This window comes from Podarcis melisellensis (genome assembly GCF_964234715.1).
Source record: "Podarcis melisellensis genome assembly, chromosome: 1".
NCBI lineage: Eukaryota > Metazoa > Chordata > Lepidosauria > Squamata > Lacertidae > Podarcis > Podarcis melisellensis.
The window spans coordinates 37,828,568-37,853,982 of NC_138528.1; the positions used below are offsets into that span (position 1 = coordinate 37,828,568).

The 25,415-nt window shown below is 41.2% G+C and overlaps 2 protein-coding genes across 2 annotated transcripts in view; one reads left to right on the top strand and one right to left on the bottom strand.

Annotated features, from left to right (window-relative positions):
- Positions 1-25,415, bottom strand: part of LOC309356321 (uncharacterized protein) — a 258,701-nt gene that overhangs the window by 106,903 nt on the left and 126,383 nt on the right. The window lies entirely within an intron of this gene.
- Positions 1-25,415, top strand: part of STXBP6 (syntaxin binding protein 6) — a 99,192-nt gene that overhangs the window by 53,070 nt on the left and 20,707 nt on the right. The window contains exons 3-4 of the mRNA XM_081887686.1: positions 20,969-21,099; positions 22,818-22,983. Of these exons, the coding sequence (XP_081743812.1) occupies positions 20,969-21,099; positions 22,818-22,983 (297 nt within the window). The remainder of the gene's footprint in view (positions 1-20,968; positions 21,100-22,817; positions 22,984-25,415) is intronic.

The following is a 25,415-nucleotide window of genomic DNA, read 5'->3' on the forward strand; positions in this document are numbered from 1 at the left end:
AAGGTTCCCCACTTTATCCCTGAATATCCTTGATGTGAAATGAGGTGAAGTGTACATTGGGGGCAGAGCTAAACGCACAGCCCTGCAGCCCCTCTTCGGCACAAAAGTAAAGTTCTTTGAACACTTGAAATATGCAAGAAATTCTTAAGCGACTTTTTGCTATGGTTTAGTATTACTTGGTTCCTGCTAACGAGAGAATTCATTCCTATTGATGTGATATTCTGAGATACTCATTTATTACTTACAGCAGTGGTGGGGACATTTTATCCATCTAGATCATCGTTTCTCAACCTTTACTCCGCAGGTGTTGGACTACAACTCCCATCATCCCCAACCACTGATCCGGCTAGCTAAGGATAATGGGAGTTGTAGGCCCACCACATCTGGTGACCCAAGGTTGAGAAAGATTGCTCTTTGTTGTTGTTTAGTCGTTTAGTCGTGTCCGACTCTTTGTGACCCCATGGGCCAGAGCACGCTAGGCACTTCTGCCTTCCACTGCCTCCCACAGACTGCTCTAGATGCTGCTGAACTACAACTCATTCTACCCCAGGAAGCATGGCCAAGGATGATGGGCATTGTAGTTCTGCAACATCTGGAGAGCCAAAGGTTCCCCACTCCTGACTGACAGCCTAATATGTCTGTATTACATAATATGTCTGTACTTTTGCTATGGCCAGGAGTCCTTGCCTATAAAAACTGAAGCATTTTCTCAATTGGGTAAACTCTCTTTCAAATTTCCATAAGGTTGGGAAATGATTTTCCTTACCTGATAATTAAATCACCGTGCATGGTTTGCTAGGCCGCATGTGTTTGGGAATTTATTCAATTAAAACGTGCACAACTGCTTACCTTAATCAAGGATCCACACTACAAAAGAATCCCTTGTTAATCAAAGTAATTAAGCAAATTGGTGTTTTTCTTGCATGAGCAAAATGGAAACCCCTGGTAGTTGGAAGGGAAAATAAACATGACTACATTTGTCTTGTGGTGTCTTTTTTATTACAGATTCTAAAAAGAACATATGTCTTGGGGTTTGCTCTCTTGATTGAATATGATCATGCCTGGCATATCATCAAGCCAGAAGGGTAATAAATAAATGCAACAGGTTGGACTGCAGTTTTCTGCTGCTTCCTTTTTCCAGTCCACTGTGCCCCCTGAAAAGTTGCTCAGGAAGATTGAGGGACCCTCCAGAACAGTGTGGGAAGCTGCAGGAGGAAGTAAAAATTGGCCCTCTGCCCTCTGCTGGATCAAAGTTCTCTCTAAGCATAAGGAGCCCTTCTGTTCACAGAAGGGTAAGTCTGAGGGCCAACCTGTTATGTTTCGAGAAAATTTAGTTACACAAAGCAGACGTTCATATTCAGTCACACACCTAGTGCCTGGTGTAAATTAGCCACAAAGGGAGAGAATCCAGCAACATTTTACTCAGTGTAGACCCATTTAAATCAATGAATCTAAGCTCATTAATTTCAGTGACAGTTTTATGAGTAAAACTTGGTTGAAAACCACCCATGCTTCCTCATTCCCAAATGAAGTTCTCAAGCATTGACTATGGGTGCTTTGAGCCAATGCACACACCAGTTCAGCTAAGCTTATGTGGATTAGTCTCCTGTAATTAAAATTGTGTCATTGGGGCTATTGGAATCAAACCAACAAACACCAAGTGCATAATGGATATGGATTGTGCTGTTCTTCACACTGAAGTCAGTTTTCAGAGGGGTTGCCATGCCAGGAATTGGGCTCCAGTCCATGAAAGCTTATGCCATAATAAAACGTGTTAGCCTTAAGTTGACACACGACATGTTTTTACATCGGTATCACTAATCATGGGCACTTTCCTCTTCCTGTGCTGCTGCTGCTGTTGTTGTTGCACTGCTAGAAAACAAGTCATGGTCCAACATAGTATTAACAGAGTTACATGGTTTGTTTCTCTCCAAATGGACCAAAAGTTTGGTTATGGGAAACAATTGTTTAGCAAAAAATAATAAGTTTAAAGGATTTAGGTAACTGGATGTTTGATGCAAACAAACGTTTTTAGAGCTTTTGTTGCAAATCAATGACAATAAAGCCGTAGCTAAAACAGTAAGTATCAAAGACATTTAATCATCATTTATTTCACTTTCTTTTTCATTAATACTGCCTCCCCACTGCTCCCAAATTAGCTTTGTATGTGTATGGTTTTTTTATGGTAACATTATGGTGCCTTCCATTTTACAGAAACAGCTAAAGTGCAGAGGCGATAGAGGAAAAGATAACCCTTTCAGAGAATTAAAGGTGACAGAGAGAACCATTCTTGCCTAACAGGCACCATTCATCACATGGTTGCATCTGGTCATAATACTTCCATAGTGCATCAAAAACCTGCAAAATCTATTTGGTCAGAGATTATAAAATGAAAGCATGTGCTGCCAACAGTCATCATTATCTTCTTATTTGCATGCCACTTTTCCATAGAATTATCAAATGAACAATAAACATGACTAATCAAAGCCACATTAAGAACACTTTAAAATAATCATGACGTCAGTAAATAGAGAAAATGGATCCATGCAGCAATAGATATAGATTAACATTGCATGTAGAGTAAACTAACCTATTTCAACGGCTTAAAACTAAAAGAGAATAATGCCCAACACTGAAATGAAATGGCAATGTACAAAAATTATGTTCGTATTATACAGACATTTTTAACCCCTCTTTAAAACTTGTCTCTACCCAAGCAACACAACTTCAGTTGCATAAGACAATGTTCATTGGAGATACTGCCTAACTGAAATTACTCAATTTTTGACTATTCATGGTTGTTAATTATTAGTTTGTCCAAATCATTCTCTCCCCCCCCCCCCATTTTGCTTTTTTCCAGCTGCAGTAACGGCTTCCACCTGGAGCACATACTTACTAATATTTTCCTTTCTATTTAATTCTTCTTACTGCTACAATACACAGAATCCTCTGCTGAATAAATGTGGAGGTGGTGTTAGGAACCACTGGTTGTGGTTACTCTTGCATAGAGTTTTTAACTACTGTGGTGTCTTAGTACAGTGGTACCTCAGGTTACATATGCTTCAGGTTACAGACTCCGCTAACCCAGAAATAATACCTTGGGTAAAGAACTTAATTCGAGATAAGAACAGAAATTGTGCAGCAGTGGCAGCAGGAGGCCCCATTAGCTAAAGTGGTGCTTCAGGTCAAGAACAGTTTCAGGTTAAGAGCAAACCTCCAGAACGAATTAAGTACTTAACCCGAGGTACCACTGTATAGTATTCTGTTATTGTGCCCTACATTTCATTGAATCTAACCGAAGGTTTAAACAGTGAATGTGGCACAAATAAGGCATTTTATCAGAAAATGAGAATGTTTTCACAAAGGACAAGAATGAACTGATAAGCCATTACTCAGTAGTTGTTCTGTACTGTTAGTTGTATTTGTTCAAAGCAGAATGCAAAGATGCACAAATAGAATTAGCAAGTTTCTTTCCTAATATCCAGTTCAGTTACTAAAAGGAGGTTGAGCTGTCAAATGAACTAAAATTGATTTGGCATGTGCACTTCGTTATGGTGAAATTTTAAGTTTTGGAACCTCTTCATGATAAATCTTTCCAGACGTATATGTGTTGAAATTCCAACACATTTGGAAGTTAACAAAATGAGAAGCAAGATGTCAAGGAGAACGGCCTCCCATGAGATTTCTTATGTTGCTCAAGGAATGCAGAGTTGTTTACCTGTCTCATTTACATCCTTGGAGATTTCATATCTAAATAAATTCTCTCTCAAAAAAAGATGTGTGTCAAAATATGTTCTGCAATCTGAATTTATAATATAACGCCATTACACTGTGCTAGACAGGCAAGTGGCCCAACTTTCTATAGAGATGCTGCTGCTGCTGCTGCTGTTTCCCTGCCCCCCCTCCCTGTGTGTGTGTACGCACACAAAAGGAAGTTACCTAAGTTTCTTCTGAGACCTTTCCCTGCAATTTCCCTTACCCTGCTTGTAACAGGCTACATGCAATATAGTGCTCCTAGACATTCCCAGTAATGCAATGCACTCTGCCATAAAGTTATCCCATAGCTTGTATACTGGCATGAATATATTCAACACTCTTTGCCTTGCCTACATTATTTTCAATCCTGTTATACCACTGAACTCTTCATACCTTTTCACTGAATTGGTGTCTTCTGCAATCAGTGTTGCGTAATGTCAAAACATTTCGTTTTAAACAAGCACCTTGTTGTTCTGGCATGTATCATGGAAAAAATAATAATAATATAGCCTGTGAAATGAATTATTGGCGCCCATCTATCTTCATTATCTCATTTTTCCTTTTGTAAATTTTTAGTACCTGTTAATAACCTCTAGTGATAGTTTTGTATGGGAGACTTGATTTTATTTGTCATTTAACATACAGGCCTGATACCCAGATGCCTTGTTTTTCCTTCTCTCTTTCTGCTACCTCCCTCACTGTCATAGGCACTTAGAAAGCTGCCTTATACAGAATTCAACTGACAGTCCATCTAATTCAGAATTGTCTACACAGTGGCTGGCAGTAGCTCACCAGGATTTTAGGCAGTGTATTGAGCAGATTAATATTAAGCAGGCAGCAAGTAGGGCTGAAGGCTTTCTTTTGTTTGTTGTTGTCGTTTAGTCGTGTCCGACTCTTCGTGACCCCATGGACCAGAGCACGCCAGGCTCTTCTGTCTTCCACTGCCTCCCGCAGTTTGGTCAGACTCATGTTTGTAGCTTCGAGAACAGTGTCCAACCATCTCGTCCTCTGTCGTCCCCTTCTCCTTGTGCCCTCCATCTTTCCCAACATCAGGGTCTTTTCCAGGGAGTCTTCTCTTCTCATGAGGTGGCCAAAGTATTGGAGCCTCAGCTTTAGGATCTGTCCTTCCAGTGAGCACTCAGGGCTGATTTCCTTAAGAATGGATTGGTTTGTTCTTCTTGCAATCCATGGGACTCTCAAGAGTCTCCTCCAGCACCATAATTCGTACTAACCCACAATACCTAACCTGGTGCATACATGTAGCTGTTTTCTAGCCTTCTCTTTGCAAACTATGCCTGTGATGCATGCATTGCCATCAAAAGTGATATTATCAAGTTCTGTGGTGCCTTGGGCAGATTAGTTAACATATCAGCCTCACTGCCTCTGAAGTGCGTGTCAGTGTGGGAACATCTTGAATGACTCCCCACCCCTCAGCTGGTGACGTTTTCCTGGCAACTTCCCTTTGACAAAAGATAGATATGTGTCCATAAGATTTTGCTGACAACAAAACTACAGTATCTTGGGCTCTTGGCAGCTTTCTAACAAATCTATAGTATGCAAGTTAGCAAAAACCCTCAGCTACAAATCCTAACCAGCGTTTCTACAGCATAGCATTCATGTAATGCTAAACCAAACAATGGCTTAGCACCAATGCACAGATTTTAGTGTTAACCATGACCCACAGGGTTTTGATTTGCCAGAAACCTTTTTCTTTTAATTTAGATTTTATCCGTATCGTTAATACTTCCCCCCCTCCCCGGTCATTAAAAAAGAAGCAAATTTAAAACCATTTCCTTAAGGAAATGTTTCTGCATCAGCAATTTTTTATGATTATCCATTTTCATGTAAACAGCCTAAAGCAAAGGTATAATAACTGTGTGTTGCAGAACAGGGGACAAAAAAACTTAATCGCTTGAAAATCTAACATTTCAAGCAACTGCATGCTAAAACTACAGTGAATAGTAGGGTATGGTTCAGTTTTGGTTAAAGATGAATCTGTTCTCCCTTTTTGAAAGGAAGCTCTTAAATTATTACTGATACCTTAGATCTCAAGTGTTGTTTGACTTTATTCTGCAGTTGTAGGCTATGTTTTTTGTGCTCAATCTGGTTGAGGTGTCCTTATGGTCAAGGTGCTGATAGCATTCTTTAGTAGTATATTTGGGGTTTTTATTGCTATATTTTGTTTTTATTGTTGTGTAAAATGTATACCATGCAGCTCTAAAGCATTTCATTTAAAAAAACAAAACCAGAATTTTAAATGTTGAGTTTCAGCTTCATATTGCCCATCTCTTGCTTCTGCGTTAATATAACTAAGCTTTACCTATCCTATTTGTGACATTAAAAAAACAAATTTCACCCTAATAAGTGCTTTTTTCCCAGGGGGTACTCATGGGTACACAATACTGGCACCTCTTTTTTATTGTTGTTAAAAAGTGTGGCACTTACTGTAACAACTTCATGGTGAGTACTGGCACCTATTTTTCCAGGAAAAAAGCACTGACCTGAAGTAACACTTCTTGAGCATACACACCATGTCCAGTAAAAGAAAAAGCACAAAGTTCCACATTTTTCTTCATTAACTCAAGCATTAGAGAGAGGGACCACCAGGGTCAGCACAATTTTTCGGCAGGTGGTTGGTCCACTGTCCCTCATACCTTGTTGGGGGCCGGACTATATTTTTTTTTTGGGGGGGGGAATGAACGAATTCCTATGCACCACAAATAGCCCAGAGATGCATTTTAAATAAAAGGACACATTCTACTCATGTAAAAACACCAGGCAGGCCCCACAAATAACCCAGAGATGCATTTTAAATAAAAGGACACATTCTACTCATGTAAAAACACCAGGCAGGCCCCACAAATAACCCAGAGATGCATTTTAAATAAAAGCACACATTCTACTCATGTAAAAACATGCTGATTCCCGGACTGTCTGCAGGCCAGATTTAGAAGGCGATTGGGCCAGATCTGGCCCCCGGGCCTTAGTTTGCCTACCCATGGACTAGCTGATACCTAAGTGGAATTGGATTCTGTGATGCAGGGCAAATGTAGAGTATGCCTGGGCGATATATCAGTATATCGCCCAAGACCAGTATGAGGAGCAGACCGCGATGTCTATTTCACTCAGCAGTATATCATTGGTGAAACTGCCACCGCTTCTGAGTCCCTCTGCTAGCAGCGTTCTTCTTCACACAAATAACATGTAATGGAGGGGGCTACACTCCTAGTATAGTTTCATATGTTATCGAGTAGAAGACGACTTTCTAGTTGCTCTCTCTAATTTATGAGCTTCTTTTCCTAAAAGGCATAGCTGTCAAGTGTCCCTTATTTGAAGGGACAGTCCCTTATTCCAGCGCCATGTCCCGCTGCTGTCCCTTACTGATGGATGTCCCTTAAATGATGTCCCTTAAATGTCCCTTAAATGATGTCCCTTAAATTTCAAAGGAAGCAGCTCCTCTCCCTCCCTCCCTGCCGGCCAGGAAGGAGGGAGGCTCCAACTGTGTTGCTTGGCTGTGTTGCTCACCCAATAAGAAGTCTAAGAACGACTTGGGGGTGGAGCTTGCATGCCTTGTGTGTGGCTAGTTAATGCAAGCTGAGGGGTTTTTTGAATGCTGGACACCATTTTGTTGCACGTGCTGCTGCAAACTTTGCAGTGCAAAGCTAGGCCAGGGAGCCATCTTAAGTTGAGGCTGCATAGGCCTTGTGGTGCATGTGATTCAGATTTTATTCAGTTGAACCTTTGGTTACAAAGTTGGTTGGACAGTGTTCTCGAAGCTACCAGCATAAGTTTGACCAGACTGCAGGAGGACAGGAAGACTGGAGTGCCTGGAACAGGTGAGGCTGCAGGTCCCTTATTTTGGCTGCTGGTCTCTTATTTTCAAGGCTGCTGATCCCTTATTTTCAAATCTATAAGTTGACAGCTATGCCTAAAAGGTAAAACAAGGTCATTGTCTTGGAACTGTGGTAGATTAGTAGCAGAAAAGATTGAACAGCACATAATGCCAAACATTTTGACAAGCAATTAAATAATATTACTTCATACAATTGGAGCAGCAGGGGAAGAATAGTAAGGAAGCAAATTTGTGCTGTTGATGGAGACATCAGGCACTAAGAATTAAAGTAGCATGTTTGTAACCTTACAAGTAGGGAAGAACTATTATTGAGAAAATGACCAAAAGACAGTGACTTTATGGTGCATATTGTATGACACTACAATTGCCAACATTACTGGTGTTCAACCTTTGTCACAGGTCTTTGTGGCACACCTGAATACCAACAGTTCTGTCCTCTAACTTACTAGGTCACCATATTAAGGCATGAAGGTCTGCATGTGTACAACTTTAGAATAATGCTGTCTCATACTTGGACTTGATTTGTAATACACCACAATAATTCGTAGTGCAAACACGTGCAATTATTAATTATAGCAAGTGTGGCTAATCTGTGGTTGTCCAGACGTTTTTGGACTATAGCTCCCATTTACCCTGATCTTTGGCTATACTTACTGGGATTGGTGAAACTTGGAGACATACAGTAACAATCGTGACCAGAGATTGTAAAAGCTGGAATTTAAATTAGGAGCTGCCACTGTTGTATAGCAGCTAAGAGCTAACCTTGTTGGAGAATTGTATCTCTGTGCCACAAGTAACTAACTACCATTTTATAATTTGCTGCGATAAATACCTACTCTGACATTTTGTGTGCTTCAGGAAGAGAACATTGGTTTGCCAAGAAAGAAGAATCCCTCCAGGCTCCAGCTGTTTCATCTGTTTTTTGCTCTTTTAAATTTAATGACACTTTTGAATCTGGTTTAATTGCTGGTTTGGAAGCAAAACTCCCTTATACCTCCCAGCTCCCCTAGTTTTTCTAACCTCAGGCTAGCCTTATATCTCAAACCTGAGCATGCTTATCTCAGGATTGAACAACAACAACAAAAACTCTAAAATTGAGCTGAATATATTGCCCAGGAGTTGTTGCATTTAAATATAATTATGATATGGCATCACCTCATGTTGTCTAATGAGTGTAAGCGCAGCTGAGGATTCTTTGTGTAAAATAAAAACGATCCCAGAATCTGAAAACACACAGATGCGGAAACCTGTTTCAGTAGCTTGGATTGAAGTAAAATAGGAAGGTGAAGAGGAGAGCTGTGGCATGGATGAAGGGAAGGAGACAGAATGCTCACTTCCTGACTATATGAAGGTTACTTTCTGATTTCTGATCTTTACTTTGTTATACATGCAGTTTCGTCCTTTCTCCAAACGGATGGTGGCAAAGTACGGGGGGGGGGGGGGGAGAGGGTTGAGCTTTGCAAGCAAGAAGTCTCAGATTAAATCATTGATGTCTCTAAGTAGGGCTTGGAAAGACCTCCTCCAAAACCCCAGAGAGCTGCTGCCAATCATTATTGACAAAATTGAGCTAGATGGACCAATGATCCGAATTGGTACAAGACAACTACCTGTGTTCTGTGGGTTATTTTACTCTCTCCATCCACCATGAAAGAGAGTGATTAGGCCAAGTCACAGGAGTGAGCTTTATTATTGAAGGATGTGTTGGAGGACATGTGAACAATTGTTTCCCTCACCCAGCTCAAGAGACACTGTCTGCTACACCAGGGGTGGGCATATCCCAGGCTTGTGAAAGAGACTCCTGCCCCTGTCTGCCCCATGATCCTGAGGGAACCAGAGCCTCATGGAAAAACCATTCAATTAGAAGGAAGAATTATGAATTCAGGGGTTTGTTTTGAGTACCAACTGAGCTCACAGTCCTTCAGCACACGTGTGTGTTTGTCATCTTGTTGCAGATTGCCCAGAGATCTACTGGTAGATCCAGATATAATAAATTAATTTCCAGCTCTTAGGTCTTCCCACACCTGTGCTATAGTACAGACCACCATTGCTCAAACTTTTCCACAGCTGTGAGAGGAAATGTTTTGTCTTCTCTTAAAAAAATAAAAGCTGACATGTCTCAGAATGGCAAATTCTGTAGACTTTGGATAAGAGAGAGAGAGCGAGAGAGAGAGAGTACTACCTCACTGAGCACATAATTAACTTATGGAAGTCACTAATCTGAATGGTGATAGCTTTAAAGGGGGAGGGGAATCATGGAGGGATGGGTATCTAATTGGCTATTGATCATGATGGTTATGTGAAATCTCCATATGAAGAAGCCGCATACCACAAAATACCAGTTTACAACAAAACATGTTTCAAGCCCTCCTCCTTCGCTTCCCTGAGGCATCTGATTGGCTTCTGTGGGAAGTAGGTTTCTGGGTTAGGTAGTCTGATCCAGCAGGGCTCTTAAGTTGTTTTAATCTGTGTGCAGTGACAGCTCCTGATTCATTACTCCTGCTCTTGTAATGAGAAGTTCTGATTATAATTTGGAGAACGTGACTAGAGTGTTTGGCCAATGCTGACATGTCTTGCCTTGGTGGCTGCATTGCATTACTTGAACATTCTCTCTTGTGCTTGACATGTGTTTCCATAGGCATAAATCATAGATCATAAAAGCACTGTAATTTTCTGAGAGTATTATAAATCGAATCTATATCTATATTCCTTTTAGAGAATGTGGTTATGTTTAAATTCACAAACATAGCACAACAGCGGTGAGGAACCTGTGGTCCTCCAATTGTTATTGGATTACAAGTACTATCCATCCCAGCCCAGTACGGCCAGTGGTCAGAGACTTCTTAAGGACCATTGGTTCCCCACTATGGTACTGGAGAGAATGTTGGTTTTGCCCTTTACATTTGAAAACACCCAAATGCCATGTGTTTAGCTGATGGAAACGAGCCAAGGTTTAAAACTCCCATTGTTTTAGGCACATTTTGTGGCAGGGAATTTCATTAGCACAAGCAGTTTCTGGGCGCAGTAGTGCACCTAAAATTTCTGATTAAAGCTGCAGAGTGGAAGGAAAGGACGACCTTTTTCTGCCTCCCCTCTTCCAGCTACTCTCTGAAGACTGGAGAAGAGACCCTCTTAAGAATATTAGGGGGGGTGGGCAGGGGAAGGACTAGACCATGTGAAAAATGGACATAATATTTTAGCTGCAGTTCATTCATTTTCAGCTTCGTATTCTTGTTATAAAAAAGGTGCGCCTAGACATTCCGTTGTTGCGCTCACAACCTAGGTGCATGGTGCCATTTAGCTCCTAGCTTCAGTTTCTCAGTTTCTAACACTGAAAACAAGCAAAGAGCTCTGGCAGAGACACCAAAACAGAGCAACAGCTGCAGAGAATGCAGCATGGAAACATGTCTTGGAGATTACAGATTTGTTCTAATGTCGTTTATCTGGAAGGCTGTGAATGTGGGAATTAAAATGTGACACATAGATACCAGAAAAGCTACATGTGGAGTGTCAGGGCATAGAAAGATTAACAGGGATGTTTGTTTTCAGCTGTACCGTAGAGAAGGGATGTGGAAAGAAAAATACTAAGGTGTTTTGGCAAATGCTCTCTATATATGTTGTCACATCTGTGACTGGAATTTCCTCTATTCTCCAACCTACTCCATGGAACTGCACTGCATTCTTTCTTCTTTACCTCTTCTCACTCTGCTCCTAAATAAATATCAGCCACTGCTCTGTGTATGGGATGGCTGGCGTTTGTGGATGCTAAATTCAGTCATTTTGCAGTATGTGCTAGAGTTTGGGTAGGTTTTATCATTCGCTGTGGGACTGAGGATGTGTTGGATTTTAAATCCATTGCTTCTTTTGCATGGCTGAACTGTTTTGCCTGAGTTGAACTTTAGGAATGTGTGGAATTTTGGGGTGGGACTCGGAAGTTACTGGTTACAAGGTGGCTTCATTATTTATTTCTTCCTTATGCGATCACTTGGCTGTCATTTCCACAGCGTAAAACAGCATTTTCTCCTCATGAAGCATGATGAGTAAAAATATTTGCCACATCTTCTGTTTGACATTTTTCATAATGTCTAGTCCTACCTCTGCAACAGAATGGCATCCTGATCTTAAACCACACCTACTAAGATGCTAGGTAAATAACCTTTAAAGTAGGGAGTCTGAAAGAGCCAGAGCCCACCTCCCTATGATATTTCAATTCCTTCCCCTGACTTTCCATCTCTTATTTGAAAATATTACACTAGTGAAGCACTCCCTCCCCATTTCTAAAAAGATTTTTTTTTTTGCCTACTCCAATCAGCTACAGCAAGAAAATCTTCAGCATTGCTCACAAACATTTCTCTTATACCTCAAGTCCGTGCAAATTATGGTTTTCCCCCATTATTAAGACCTCAGAAAACCAGGGTGGGCGAAGAGACAGCACCCCCCCCCCCCGCCAACCCTTCACAATTTTACTGGCTGTTCAAAATCTGTAAAAGAAAGATACTGAGTTTATAGGTTTGACAGTTTCTAATAAATATCATCACACAGAAAATTAATATAGATTTAGGAACTGATATTCAAACCTTAAACTTCAGTTGGCCCGGGGGGGGGGGGAATGGAATTGGGGCAGTTAAGCTATTAATTATGTGGCTGATATTATTAGCACAACTTGTTTTCTTAGAGGTAAAGGTAAAGGTAAAGGTACCCCTGCCCGTACGGGCCAGTCTTGCCAGACTCTAGGGTTGTACGCTCATCTCACTCTATAGGCCGGGAGCCAGCGCTGTCCGCAGACACTTCCGGGTCACGTGGCCAGCGTGACAAGCTGCATCTGGCGAGCCAGCGCAGCACACGGACATACCTTCCCGCTGGTAAGCGGTCCCTATTTATCTACTTGCACCCTGGGGTGCTTTCGAACTGCTAGGTTGGCAGGCGCTGGGACCGAACGACGGGAGCGCACCCTGCTGCGGGGATTCGAACCGCCGACCATGTGATCGGCAAGTCCTAGGCGCTGAGGTTTTATCCACAGCACCACCCGGGTCCCTTAGATGTAGGCCCTTTCAAAGCACACATAAATGAAATAGGGATACATTATAGGATTCTTGCTGGAGGTGAACCCAGGCTGTGGTATTGCTCACTCTGTAGTCTTTAGATTGTGGAGCCTCCCAATTTTACACTGCAAACAGGGCAATATACCCCGATTTTCCAATCATATATCTGTCAGGGAGGGAACAATTCAGAATATTTGGAAAGTTGTGTCTCTCCTCCACTGGAGCAGAAGAACCCCACTCATCTGCTTTTCAACTACTGTCTAGCAGAAATATATTCCTAACCTCTGCGGGTAAATCTGAATGGTCAATTGCATTTGTCTCTTCCTCATCCATTCACATGATTTATCATCCCTTGATACTGCTGTCAGCAACAATATAACAGAAGTGCTTCTTTGAGGTTGGTAGATTATCTGAATTCAGCAGATATAGTCAATACTGGCATCAAACAGCTAGTAGAATTTTGAGATTTCAAAATGTCGCCCCATTTTGTTGCAGGGAGTTTCACCTATACATAAGGCATGCTAGTTCTCATATTTTTGTTTTAAAGATTTCTGTTGCATATTGGTGAAAAACAAGTAAACCTCTTTCCTCAGCACAACAAACAAAGAGGAATTATGTTGCTTTTAAGTACTGGTGCAAAATGGAGTATTGTAACTATCATTTAGAAAATTGAAGTTTTAAAAATTACCAACACACACACACACACACACAGAGAGAGAGAGAGAGAGAGAGAGAGAGAGAGAGAGAGAGAGAGAGAGAGAGAGAAGTCTCTGGGTGGTACAGTGGTACCTCGGGTTACAGACGCTTCAGGTTCCAGACTCTGCTAACCCAGAAATAGTACCTTAGGTTAAGAACTTTGCTTCAGGATGAGAACAGAACAAATTAAGTTCTTAACTCGAGGTACCACTGTTGGGGTCAGAACAGACTTATTTAAATTAATGTTTCTAACTTTGTCCTGTTCATTAATTTCAGTTGATCTACTCTTGAGTAAAACTTAGCTGAATATCCTCCTCTGTCATCCCTGCATGACAGATTTGTCATATGGTTTCTGAAATTTGCTAACAGGCACAGACATTGATTAACAAATTTGGACTAGTTTGTTAAACTAACAGGTGGTTGCAGTTGCACTGATCCTCCTCTGAGTTTCTGTGGCAAAAACAAAGTGTGCAAGGGGAAAGCAAAGAGTCATATTTATCATATTTATGCTGCACATCATAGTATGCAAGTAATGTGGTCAGATGACAAAAGCAGGTTGGGTTATTAATAAGTACCACAGGGAGGTGTCTTCAGAGGCAAAGCAACATTCATGTACAGATATGATATCTATTCCATGAACTTATAGTAATACATTTAAAGGGCCAAGCTACTAATCCATTCCAGTCCGGCTTCCGCGCGGGTCATGGGACCGAGATGGCTCTGGTTGCCCTAACAGATGATCTTCGTAGACAGCTGGATCGAGGCGGGTCGGGGCTGCTGATCCTTCTAGATCTGTCAGCAGCTTTCGACATGGTTGATCACGAACTCCTGGACCACCGCCTTGCCGACGTGGGGATTCAGGGCACAGTCCTTCAATGGCTGCGCTCATTTCTCTCTGGTCAGGGACAGAGGGTGGCGCTTGGGGGGGAATTGTCATCGCGCCACTCCTTGGTGTGTGGAGTACCTCAGGGTGCAATACTCTCCCCGATGCTTTTCAACATCTTTATGCGCCCCCTCGCCCAGCTTGTCCGGAGTTTTGGGCTGGGTTGCCATCAGTATGCTGATGACACCCAACTCTATCTGTTGATGGATGGCCATCCTGACTCGGCCCCAGACACACTGACCAGATGTTTGGAAGCTGTGGCTGGATAGTTACGTGGGAGCCGGTTGAAGCTAAATCCTTCGAAGACAGAGGTCCTGTGGCTGGGACGGGACGATATGGGATCGGGGGGGCAACTCCCATCTCTTGCGGGGGTGCCAGCACCATCCGTTAAGAGTTTGGGTGTAATCTTCGACACCTCCCTTTCCATGGAGGCGCAGATTGCAGCTATAACAAAGGCGGCATTTTTTCATCTCCGCCAAGCTAAGCAGTTGGCTCCCTACCTCTCTCGCCCTGACCTAGCCACTGTGATCCATGCGACGGTCACCTCCAGACTGGATTATTGTAACTCGCTCTACGTGGGGCTGCCCTTGAGACTGACCCAGAAACTCCAGCGGGTGCAGAATGCTGCAGCGAGACTCCTTACGGGGTCTTCGCTGCGAGACCACATTCACCCGGTGCTATACCAGCTGCACTGGCTCCCGGTGGAGTACAGGATCAGGTTTAAGGTGCTGGTTTTAACCTTTAAAGCCCTATACGGCCTAGGACCCTCGTACCTACGGGACCGCCTCTCCTGGTATGCCCCACAGAGAAACTTACGGTCTTCAAATAAAAACATCTTGAAGGTCCCAGGCCACAGAGAAGTTAGGCTGGCCTCAACTAGAGCCAGGGCTTTTTCGGCTGTGGCTCCGATCTGGTGGAACGCTCTGTCACTAGAGACTAGGGCCCTGCGGGACTTGACATCTTTCCGCAGGGCCTGCAAGACAGAGCTGTTCCACCAGGCCTTTGGCCAGGGCACAGCCTGACTCCCTCCCTCGGCAATCTTCGTGGAGCTCTGGCACAATGGTTGCCAGTGGCTTGATTTGAATCAATTTTACAATGAATGATTTTAGAGTGTTGTTTATACTGTACTTTGTACTGTTTTATTTTTGTTAGCCGCCCTGAGCCCGGCTTTGGCTGGGGAGGGCGGGATATAAATAAAATTTATTATTATTATTATTATTACTATTATTATTATTATTATTATTATTAATGTCCAAAAAACACCAATGAAGGATGCTAATTTGGACTGATGAGAAGGAAGTTACGGTAATCCTTCCACCCTGTGCAATTCAGTTTCCTAGGCTGTCATCTGACCAAATTGCTTTGGGGACTTGGCATATGGATAAAGTTCAGTTTCTTCCCACCCAACCCCAAATTAGATGGCCTCTTCATAATCTGTGCCCCACTACATTTGGGGACATGAATCATTAAATTCTAATATCAAGATTAATTTGGCTCCAAGTTTTGTCAGACAGAACAAGTGGAACCTGCAGCATGCAGTACTCTGGTCCCAGGCTCCATTCTATTCCCCCTGCCCAATGGTTTCGTACTCTCCCACACACTCCAGTGGTGGCCATGGCCACTAAGCATGCGCAGTCCTCGTTTGACTGTTTCTGGAGTTAGGTCCCCCCCCCATTAGTTTTTGTTTGTTTGTTGCTTCTGCAAATGCAGGCGTACCTTCCAGTACCTGCCTTGTCTGTGAATGGTGCTGTTTGGCCACATCAAGATCAAAGGCTCAGAGAAAGGATTCCCTATTACAGTGGTACCTCGGTTTAAGAACAGCCCTGTTTACGAACGATTCAGTTTCCAAAACCGGAAGTAATGTCCTGGTTTGTGAACTTTACCTCAGTCTAAGAACAGAAGCCAAATGGTAGATGGGCATCAGCGGTGGGAGGCCTCATTAGGGAAAGCATGCTTTGGTTTAAGAATGGTTTCGGTTTAAGAAAAGATTAAGTTTGTAAACCGAGGTACCACTGTATAGCATGGTATTTTTCTGAAACTGATGTAGAACTACAGAAAGTGCCCCCTCTAGTGATCAGTGAATATCGCGTTTGCAAGCAGTGCCTTTTACATAAACTATGGAAAAGAAGGTTTCGTGCTTTTTTTAATCTAACAGATATTTGGGGATATTCTGTTTGAGCTTGCTTATAAATGAAGTCATTAATCAGAGGCCTTACTTCACCACATGACTCCATCCTTATGATTGCATTGTCTAGAAACTGAATCTGAAACTGACAACAGGGAGTTGCTGTGTCTATTTCTTACTACAGCTGCTGACATTCCAAGATACAGGTGGCCTAGTCACAGTAATGCATTATAATACAACTTAGAAGTTGCACAATCTACTTGAAATCTTTCTGTGTATGACTTGCATGAACTGATGTAAAAGCTTTCTTTTATCTTTAAGCAACCAAGTAGTGGGCTGATTTCTTTGTACACATGGAAAATGGAATACAGACATAACTGCAGTCTTGATGTTTCACCCCCAGTGGGGAAGTTTCCCTCATTTCACAGTTCAACCGAAAAGTCTTTTGGCAGCTAAAATGTAAACAATTGTGTAGTAATTATTTCCTTCTTACAACAGCTCTGAGACATCAAACACTTAATTCTATGAATCAGTTCACATTTTGATGCCTTCAGCAGTTTATAAATATATAGATGGCTTTTCCAGAGAAGCAATCAAGCTGTTTGTCAAAAGATTTTTGATTACCAAAAGAATTTTACAGTTTGACTTTGCTGGCTGTTTAATTTTCAACCATCTTTGTATTTGAACTTCTCGGCATTGGCTTGGGTCCAAAGAACACGTGGGCTAGTTTGCCACTCGCAACGAAGCCTTTTGACTTGTGTGCCTCAGACAGCAGGCCCCAAGCTACTCCGCAAACTGAAAAATAGTTTGTGATATGTAACAGGGAGGCTGCTAATAAAAGTCAAAAATCCAAGTTGTTGGATGGCATCAAAAGTGGCTCTTTACCTTTTGTCAAGGTAAAATTTAGTATTAATTTCATTAAAATTATATAAATTTATTGAAAGTATATTTAGATATCAGCCACAATTTGTGCTTCATTTTAAAAGTGAGAATATCAAATTTGGTATATGATACATTGCTAAAGCTTTAGAAATATATTAAGAAACCTATAGATAAAATTAAGAATATGAAGCACTTCTAGGTGTGTTTGTTTATTTTAATTGGCTTCGCTGTGGGGATAAAGTCTGTCAGGCGATTGTTCTGTCAGCGCAAGCTTTTTTGATTTGCCAGGTCGAATGATCTCTCCTCTTACTCTCCCCCCTCCCCCAATCTTGCTATTCTGGAAGGCTTCTCCTGAACCTGTCCCCGTCACCTAAGCCAATTTGTGGGAGGTGCAGGGTAGAGAAGAGGGAGGGAAATCTCTGTTGCACAAGCAGAAGTCCTTTCACAGGGCTTTTGCTGATGGGTATTATTAGCTGAATCCTATCTGTGTAGTTTCTGCCCATCTCACGACAGATTCATAAGTTGAGCAAGGCTTGCTACGCACCTGAGATACATTGGGGCAGCAACTAAGCATCAGAGAAGATAATCCAAAGAACACTTTCTTTCATCCTGATTTTAGGGATATGGTTTCTGAACATGACAATATATTGAACTTCTTAAGAACGGTGAAAAGCTCCTCCAGTGCCTTTGGGAAAGCGTCTTTTCTCATTTCTTGCCCAAATCAGGCAGTGTTAAATCAGCCTAAAATATATTTCTTCTGCTCAGTATGAAGATCCAATTACTTTTGTGTTAGTAAAACCTAACCTTGTGCTTAAACCGCTGATGATGTCTAGCTGTTACAAGTGTTCTGGGAAGAAACTTTCAGAATTGTACACTTCAAGCAGTTTATATTCTCTCCTAATACATGCAAACATGTAGGACCCTGATTTCTTGATGTCCTACCCACTGAATAATGAATATGATCACCCCTACTGATTGATTTCAATCTTGAGCATGTTTTCATTTTTCTTTAATAATTCATTTAGAAGATACAGTAATCCCAAATATGGAGTTACGCTTGGCTGTTCACTGCTGGCTATCTACTTCCAGAAATAGATATCCAGCAATATAGTTTTGTATAAATTATTCTTGATAAATAGAAAGCAATACAACTGACGAAGATAGCTATCTGTTAAATGGAACAAAGTAATCTGATAACCATATCAGAAGGACAAAATGTCTAGTGAGATTGCAATCTTCAGTTCCTACTCAGCTGCACCAGCAAAGACATTTTTTTAATAACCTGATACCAATCTGAAGCCCGCTTCTAATATGCATAAACTTTTTTGTTCTACCAAATAATTAATATAGACCTAATCCCTCTTATCTGATTGATGTTGGAGCAGTAAAATGGTGATTACTCAGTGCCTTATTACTGACCTGCATTTAAATTGCTTTGATAAGCATACTTTGATCAAAGAATAGAGACTTGGGATTTTGAGTGTATTTAAAAACTAGCATACTTTAAAGTATGACTATTATTTTAGTATGCTACTGATATTCTTACCGTGTTGTTCTAAAAATAATAATTAAAACAAAAAGCACAGTAAGTCAATTGCAGTATTTCTATTGCTATTGCATGCACGGGAGAAATATTTGTATATCGAGAAAACGAGTCCGTAACAGGATTATAGTGAAAGTCCAGCAACATTAAATAATCAAGCTGTTTCATATCAGTACTAAAAGCATGGACATTCAAACAGTCCAGCAATTTAATGACATTTAGTAGGATAGATAATAAAGGATTTAAGCAAGTACTAATCCAGTCTACAAACAAATTAAATTGGTGCACAATATTTTAGATTCAGTGAGGAAAGTGTATGTAAATAAAATTATACCCAAGTACTCTTCTGGCGCATAATATGTCTATAGACCAGGTCACTATCATATTGTTTTGTTTTATGTTTATTAAGCAAATGGCTTGTAAAGGGTTCTTCAAAATATACATGATTTTCCTGGAGAAAACAGATCATGATTATTGAGTCATAAAGAAGTAGACTCAGTTTTCTGCACTGCCATTCCTCATTTATACAAGGCAGCTTAAAAAAACAACAGCTTCATGCAGAAAAGGTCAAGCAATGGGAAGTATCCATCAAAGTATTTCCATTAGCAAAAGGATTTCTAGCTGTGCAACAGAACAATCCCCTCTTTCCTCTCCCTGCATGCCCCCTAAATGCATTCTGGGGTTCCCGCCAACCCTCTGGAGCAGATTTAGAGAAGGCCTGGGAGACCCATGGGGAGAGGAGAGAGAATGCAAACTCCTTTACACAAATGGAAATCCTTGCAATAACAGAATTACTCATTGGAAACCAACCAATAAAAGCCAGCCAAAAAAGTTTTTTTTTATTTTTTAAAAAACTGCACCATAAATCAGAATAAAAATCAGACTACATAGCCAGGGAGACATGCAATAAATCCAACCTCTAAAGGAGGGATGTGGGAATCTCAGGTCCATGTCTATCTCAAGGTCAAAGATGAATTGAATTAGTCAGCAATTGCAAAATAAAACATCACATGGGACAAGAACAAGAAACTGCAGCAGTATATTCATTATATTGTCATTAAAATTGTGAGCCTTTAATCTTATCTGTAAGTGCTGTATATACTACTTGTCTTTAAGACATTAAAAGGTTTATACTCCTTTTTGACAAAGCTATTCCCTGTGAGAAATGAAACAACAAAAAATTAAAATAATGCACACACACCTTTTGCATGAATATACATTTCAGTATAAGTGTCAAAAGCAATACTTCCTTATTTGAAAAGCTGTTTGTTGCTGAAGAAACAAAAGTACGCATTTGAAATATACTCTTCCATGTGCAAAAATACTCGTGAACAGTCTCAAACCTCTTTGGATCCAGTCATGGTAAATGCATCAGGTTCTTGGGGCCTTCTCTGATGCATCAGAGCAGTATGAGCAAACTGGATTTTGTACTTGCAATACACCCACAAACTCAAGTCTAGTGCAGGTAGTTTGGTACCCTGGCTTTGGGTGATGGGAGTTATAGTCCAAACATCGGGAGGGCACCAGGTTGAAGAAGTCTCTGCTGGAAGTAGGATTAGGCTTTTTGTAGGAGAATAACCACACTGCTTGCTGTTCAGCGGCCAGGACTCTGGTTACTTTATTTTGAAGTTGCCTAAAATAGGTTTTGGGACGCGGGTGACGCTGTGGGTAAAAGCCTCAGCGCCTAGGGCTTGCCGATCGAAAGGTCGGCGGTTCGAATCCCCACGGCGGGGTGCGCTCCCGTTGCTCGGTCCCAGTGCCTGCCAACCTAGCAGTTCGAAAGCACCCTCGGGTGCAAGTAGATAAATAGGGACCGCTTTCTAGCAGGAAGGTAAACGGCATTTCTGTGTGCAGCTCTGGCTCGCCAGAGCAGCGATGTCACGCTGGCCATGTGACCCGGAAGTGTCTTCGGACAGCGCTGGCCCCCTCGCCTCTTGAGTGAGATGGGCGCACAACCCCAGAGTCTGGCAAGACTGGCCCGTACGGGCAGGGGTACCTTTACCTTTACCTTAAAATAGGTTGAGGTCATTCTTGCAACAGGGGTGTGAGGAACAGGAATCTAGGTTTAAATATGTTGAGGCACGCTTGTCATGATTTATTGGAAACTGTCAGGTCTGTAAACAAGCCTGTTTGCAGTGATAGAAACCCTTCTGTATGCTTAAACATGGATTTCTTTGCGTTATGTGTACAGTGACGAACAAGAAACCTGCACAAGCATCTATTACAAAAGTCAAACAGTTTGGAGGTTCCACATCTTTTGTCCGAAGGTCGCAGTGGGCGCTTGAACAACTTCGCCAGGTTAACGGAATAGACCCTCATAAGGTGAGTAGTGACTCGTTCCCATTTAGTGATATTCTGTTTGTGTGATGCTTCATATCTTTTATTCTTCCTGTTTTCCGAAAGAAAAATTCACCCATTTGATATTTTTTTTAAAAAGAAAACCATGTCTTGTCTTGGATGCTCTTTAAGTGCAGCCGTTTAGGACCTTAGGTATCGATTCCAAATGCTTTGATTTCCTTCGTAAACCTTTCTAGATTTCATCACTTTTCTGTTTGTTCACCTCTGCTATTTTAGGAAAAAGAAGTGTTTGGAATCCCAGTGTGTGTGAATGAACTTATCCTTACCTTGTAGGCTTTCATGTTCTCTGCTGCTGCTAACTTCCTCTTGTAATAATCTGAACCACTATTTTGCCCCAGTGTTGCATTGGGAATTTAATTCATATATCCAGGCAAGAAAACTTGTCCTCTTAACTAAACATATATCTTTATGGTAAATAATGCTAGAAGCAGTCCAAAATAATTAAAAACTATAGATTTCAGCAAGGTGTACCATTTTCAACCCTCATTCTTCCTGCTGTCTCTTTTCTTTCTACAGTGGTACCTTGGTTTACAACCATAATCTGTTCTGGAGGTCCGTTTGTAAACCAAAAAAGGTTGTAACCCAAGGTGCACTTTCGCCAATGTGGCCTCCAAAAAATATTTGTTTGTAATCCCAAAAAAGGTTACAAACCGGGACACGCACTTCCAGGTTTGACGTGTTTGTAATCCAAAACGTATGCAAACCAAGACGTATGCAAACCAAGGTACCACTGTACATGGGAGACAAAATGATGTTTGACTCCATGCGTACTAGAGAGTGATGATCCTGCTGATAGCATGCTAGAGGCACAGATAGGACCATCTACCTGCTGCTTCAAAGCAGCACTGGCCCAATGGATCACGCTACTGTAGCTTGACAAATGGCCATCTCAGAACCAGATTGATCCAGTGTGATCCTGGAATCCTGGTTTGCTTCTGGCTAAGGTTCGTTCTTGGCTTTAGCATTCATGGCTTGTTTGGAGAAAACAAACGAAAAGTCAGGTTTACACTCTAAATCAGACTCTGGCTCATTTCATCCCCTGTACAGTAGTACCTCGGGTTACAGACACTTCAGGTTACGTGTTTTCGGGTTGCGCACCGCGCCAAACCCGGGAGTACCGGAACGGGTTACTTCCTGGTTTCGGTGCATGTGCAGGAGCGCCAAATCGTGACCCGCGTATGTGCAGACGTGACACTGTGAGTTGAGAACGTGCCTCCCGCACGGATAACGTTCACAACCCAAGGTTCCACTGTACATCGCAATCAAGAGTAGGGAAAGAGCAAAGCACTTGTGAGCATTATTTTTATTCCATACGATTTATATACCATTTTATTGTTAAACTGTGGTTTAATCAGGGGTTTGTTTGTTTTTTTCAAAATATGGCTTAACTGTAGGTGTGAACTGGTGTTTGACTCTTCGTATTAAATGGGAGTGGAGTTAGCCAGGTTAAACAACCTCATGACATCTGTTGCTGAATTTCCTTTAGCAATTTTGATGACTTTTGTAGTAGTTCTAGTCATGATATTCTACATTATAATATGGAATTGCATGCATGACATACATTTTCAAAAGTTACAAGAAGTTGGGCTATATAAAATCAGTGTACATCATTTTCTTTAACATTTGCTTTGGGTTTTTTTAAAATATCATTTCTCCTGTAATTCTAATATTATTCCTTCTAGGATTCCCCAGAATTTGATTTACTATTTGAAAATGCTTTTGACCAATGGGTAGCAAGCACAGCCTCTGAAAAATGTACATTCTTTCAAATTCTCCATCATACCTGTCAGCGGTACCTTACAGACAAAAAGCCAGAATTTATTAATTGCCAGTCTAAAATTATTGGAGGTAAGTCTTTGTGTTTTGATTTGAATGGGTGGCTCAGCTCATTTCAGATCATTATACTAATGAATTCTTCTAATGTGTTATGCCTAAAAATCTGCAGTGGCTGAGGCAATCCATCTGGGTTTCAGTGATAGTTGTAAATATAGCCGTTTACATGAAATTATCAAAATCTGAACCAAATAAAAGCTTTTATAAATTGATCTGATGGGTCTTAAGCCTAGATTTCCCAGATTTCTAGCTACTTGCATGTAGTACCTCTTGTTTCAAAACTGCAATTTACCTTGGAAGAAATATTTCCTATATAATTATTTCTTTCCTGGCTTTAATCTGTGGTGCTTTAGTGCATGAGGATACTGCCTCCAGTTCGTGTCTTACTTCTTCCAGATATTGATTTAAAAGGCTGAAAATTTAATTCCTTTCTCTGCTGATTTTGTTCTTTCCCATTTAGCAAACATTGATTTTGCCAGTGTTTCTTAAAGAGCTAAATTAGAATAGGTGTTGTCGAACAATAGCCACTTTCATTTATGCACTGCTTTATTATGCCAAAACATCTTCGTTTATGTACCAGCCTTATTGATGTCAGCAGAGCATGCAAGTGCAGCTGTGCATGTTGTTGCTTCAGATAACAAAAATCTGTGTGTTACTCTCCCAGGGTTTGTGATAGATGTGTTCCAATATCTTCTGGTTGTTTCCAATGAAATCCCTTGTAGTCAGATTTGCTAGCTGTTAACTGATTGAATTGGCCATTGAAGTCTTTAAAGCAGCTGGAGAAGAACATGCCACCCATAAACTTCTGCACCAAGTTTACTTTTTATTTGCTATATCCTGGTCACCAAAGAGAATCTGGCAGCACAATTGAAAACTGCTCCAGAGCTGCTTGTCATTTAAGATCAACTGAACTTCAGAGATCCAAAATGACATACAGTCATACCTCGGGTTGAAGTAGCTTTAGGTTGAGCGTTTTCAGGTTGCGTTTTGGCAACCTGGAAGTAACAGACGCTCAAAATGACATGCGCAGACGCAGGTTGCGTTCTGCTCAAGATGCAAATGGGGCTCTGGAACGGATCCCGTTCGCATCCAGAGGTACCTCCGTACTTGGTAATGCATTATATAGTTTAATTTTTCTTGTTGAAGGTATGGTGGTAAAGAAAGATGTAAATTGACTAAGTAAATTTTATGTGAAAATAGTTTTGGAAAACTGCTATAATGGAGTATATGGAAACTCAGCTAGGAGGTTTCGAGGAAGTCATTTAACAATGTTAACAAAAGTGGAATCATTATAGCAAGGATAAATGTTTGTTTGCTTGCTTTTGGTGTTTTTTGTTTGTTATAAATTGGAAAACTAATTAAAAAAATGGGGGGGGAGGTACAGTGGTACCTCGGTTTTCAAATGCCTCCATAGTCGAACATTTTGGAACTTGAACCACGAAAACCCGGAAGTAAATGTCTCGGCTTTTGAACATGCCTTCAAAGTCGAACAGGAAATGTGGCTTCCGTTTTGAGGCTTCCACTTTCAGTGTTCAGTTTTCGAACGTTTCAGTACTTGAACGGATTACATTCAAGAACCGAGGTACCACTGTATTATCAGTAGGAAATGCTTCTTTAAATCCATGTGACCAGAAAAATTAGGAATATTTGGTGGTGGTGGTACTGCTATGGTTAGCCTATTATTCATGGTCATTTTTGTACTCAAGTTCTTTGTTAAAGAACTTCTTAATGCTTATCTCTAGAATTGTGGGAAGCAAAGGGAAAGGATGATTGATGATTGGCTTCCTGGGTTTCACTTGATGCCAACTATCCAGAGCAAGTACTAGATCCACCAGAGGTCTAGTGCCCTTCATGCCTTCTTCCTTGCTCAAGTGAAAGGCCATGGGCACAAATACACGCTGGAGCTTCAAACACGAGGAAGTAGCATTGGCATCTACGTTGAGAAATTAGCCTTTAGTGACATCATTCTGGAGCAGGATCTTTTGTGCCTCCTCATTTCCTCTTAGCAATGCTTTTGGCATGTAACATAATATGGGCAATATCAGTTCCAGAACTGCAATGCATACTTCTTAAACATGGTCTTTTGTTCTTTTCCATAATATTACATTAGATTAAGTGGAAAGTTGATAAAGAAATGGGAGGGAATGGTAATAAATGGGTGATAAAAGGGGTGGTAGAATGTGTAGGGAGGTTTTGGCTTTATTTTTGTATTTTGATGTCAGAAATTATGTTGAAAGCTGAGGCACAGGGATTTGCCCTTTAACTTGTACTGAGAAGACAGAATTCATTCAGTTTTTCTGCTCTCTATAGTATCCTCCTCTAGCACATAGCTGAGTCCCTTATCACCCAGAGTTCCAGCTGCTTCTCTAGCCAGTAGGTGATGTGATGGACAGACCTGGGGGTCATCCTCCTGGAGACCCTGTAGCCAATCATGGCAGAGTGGTAAA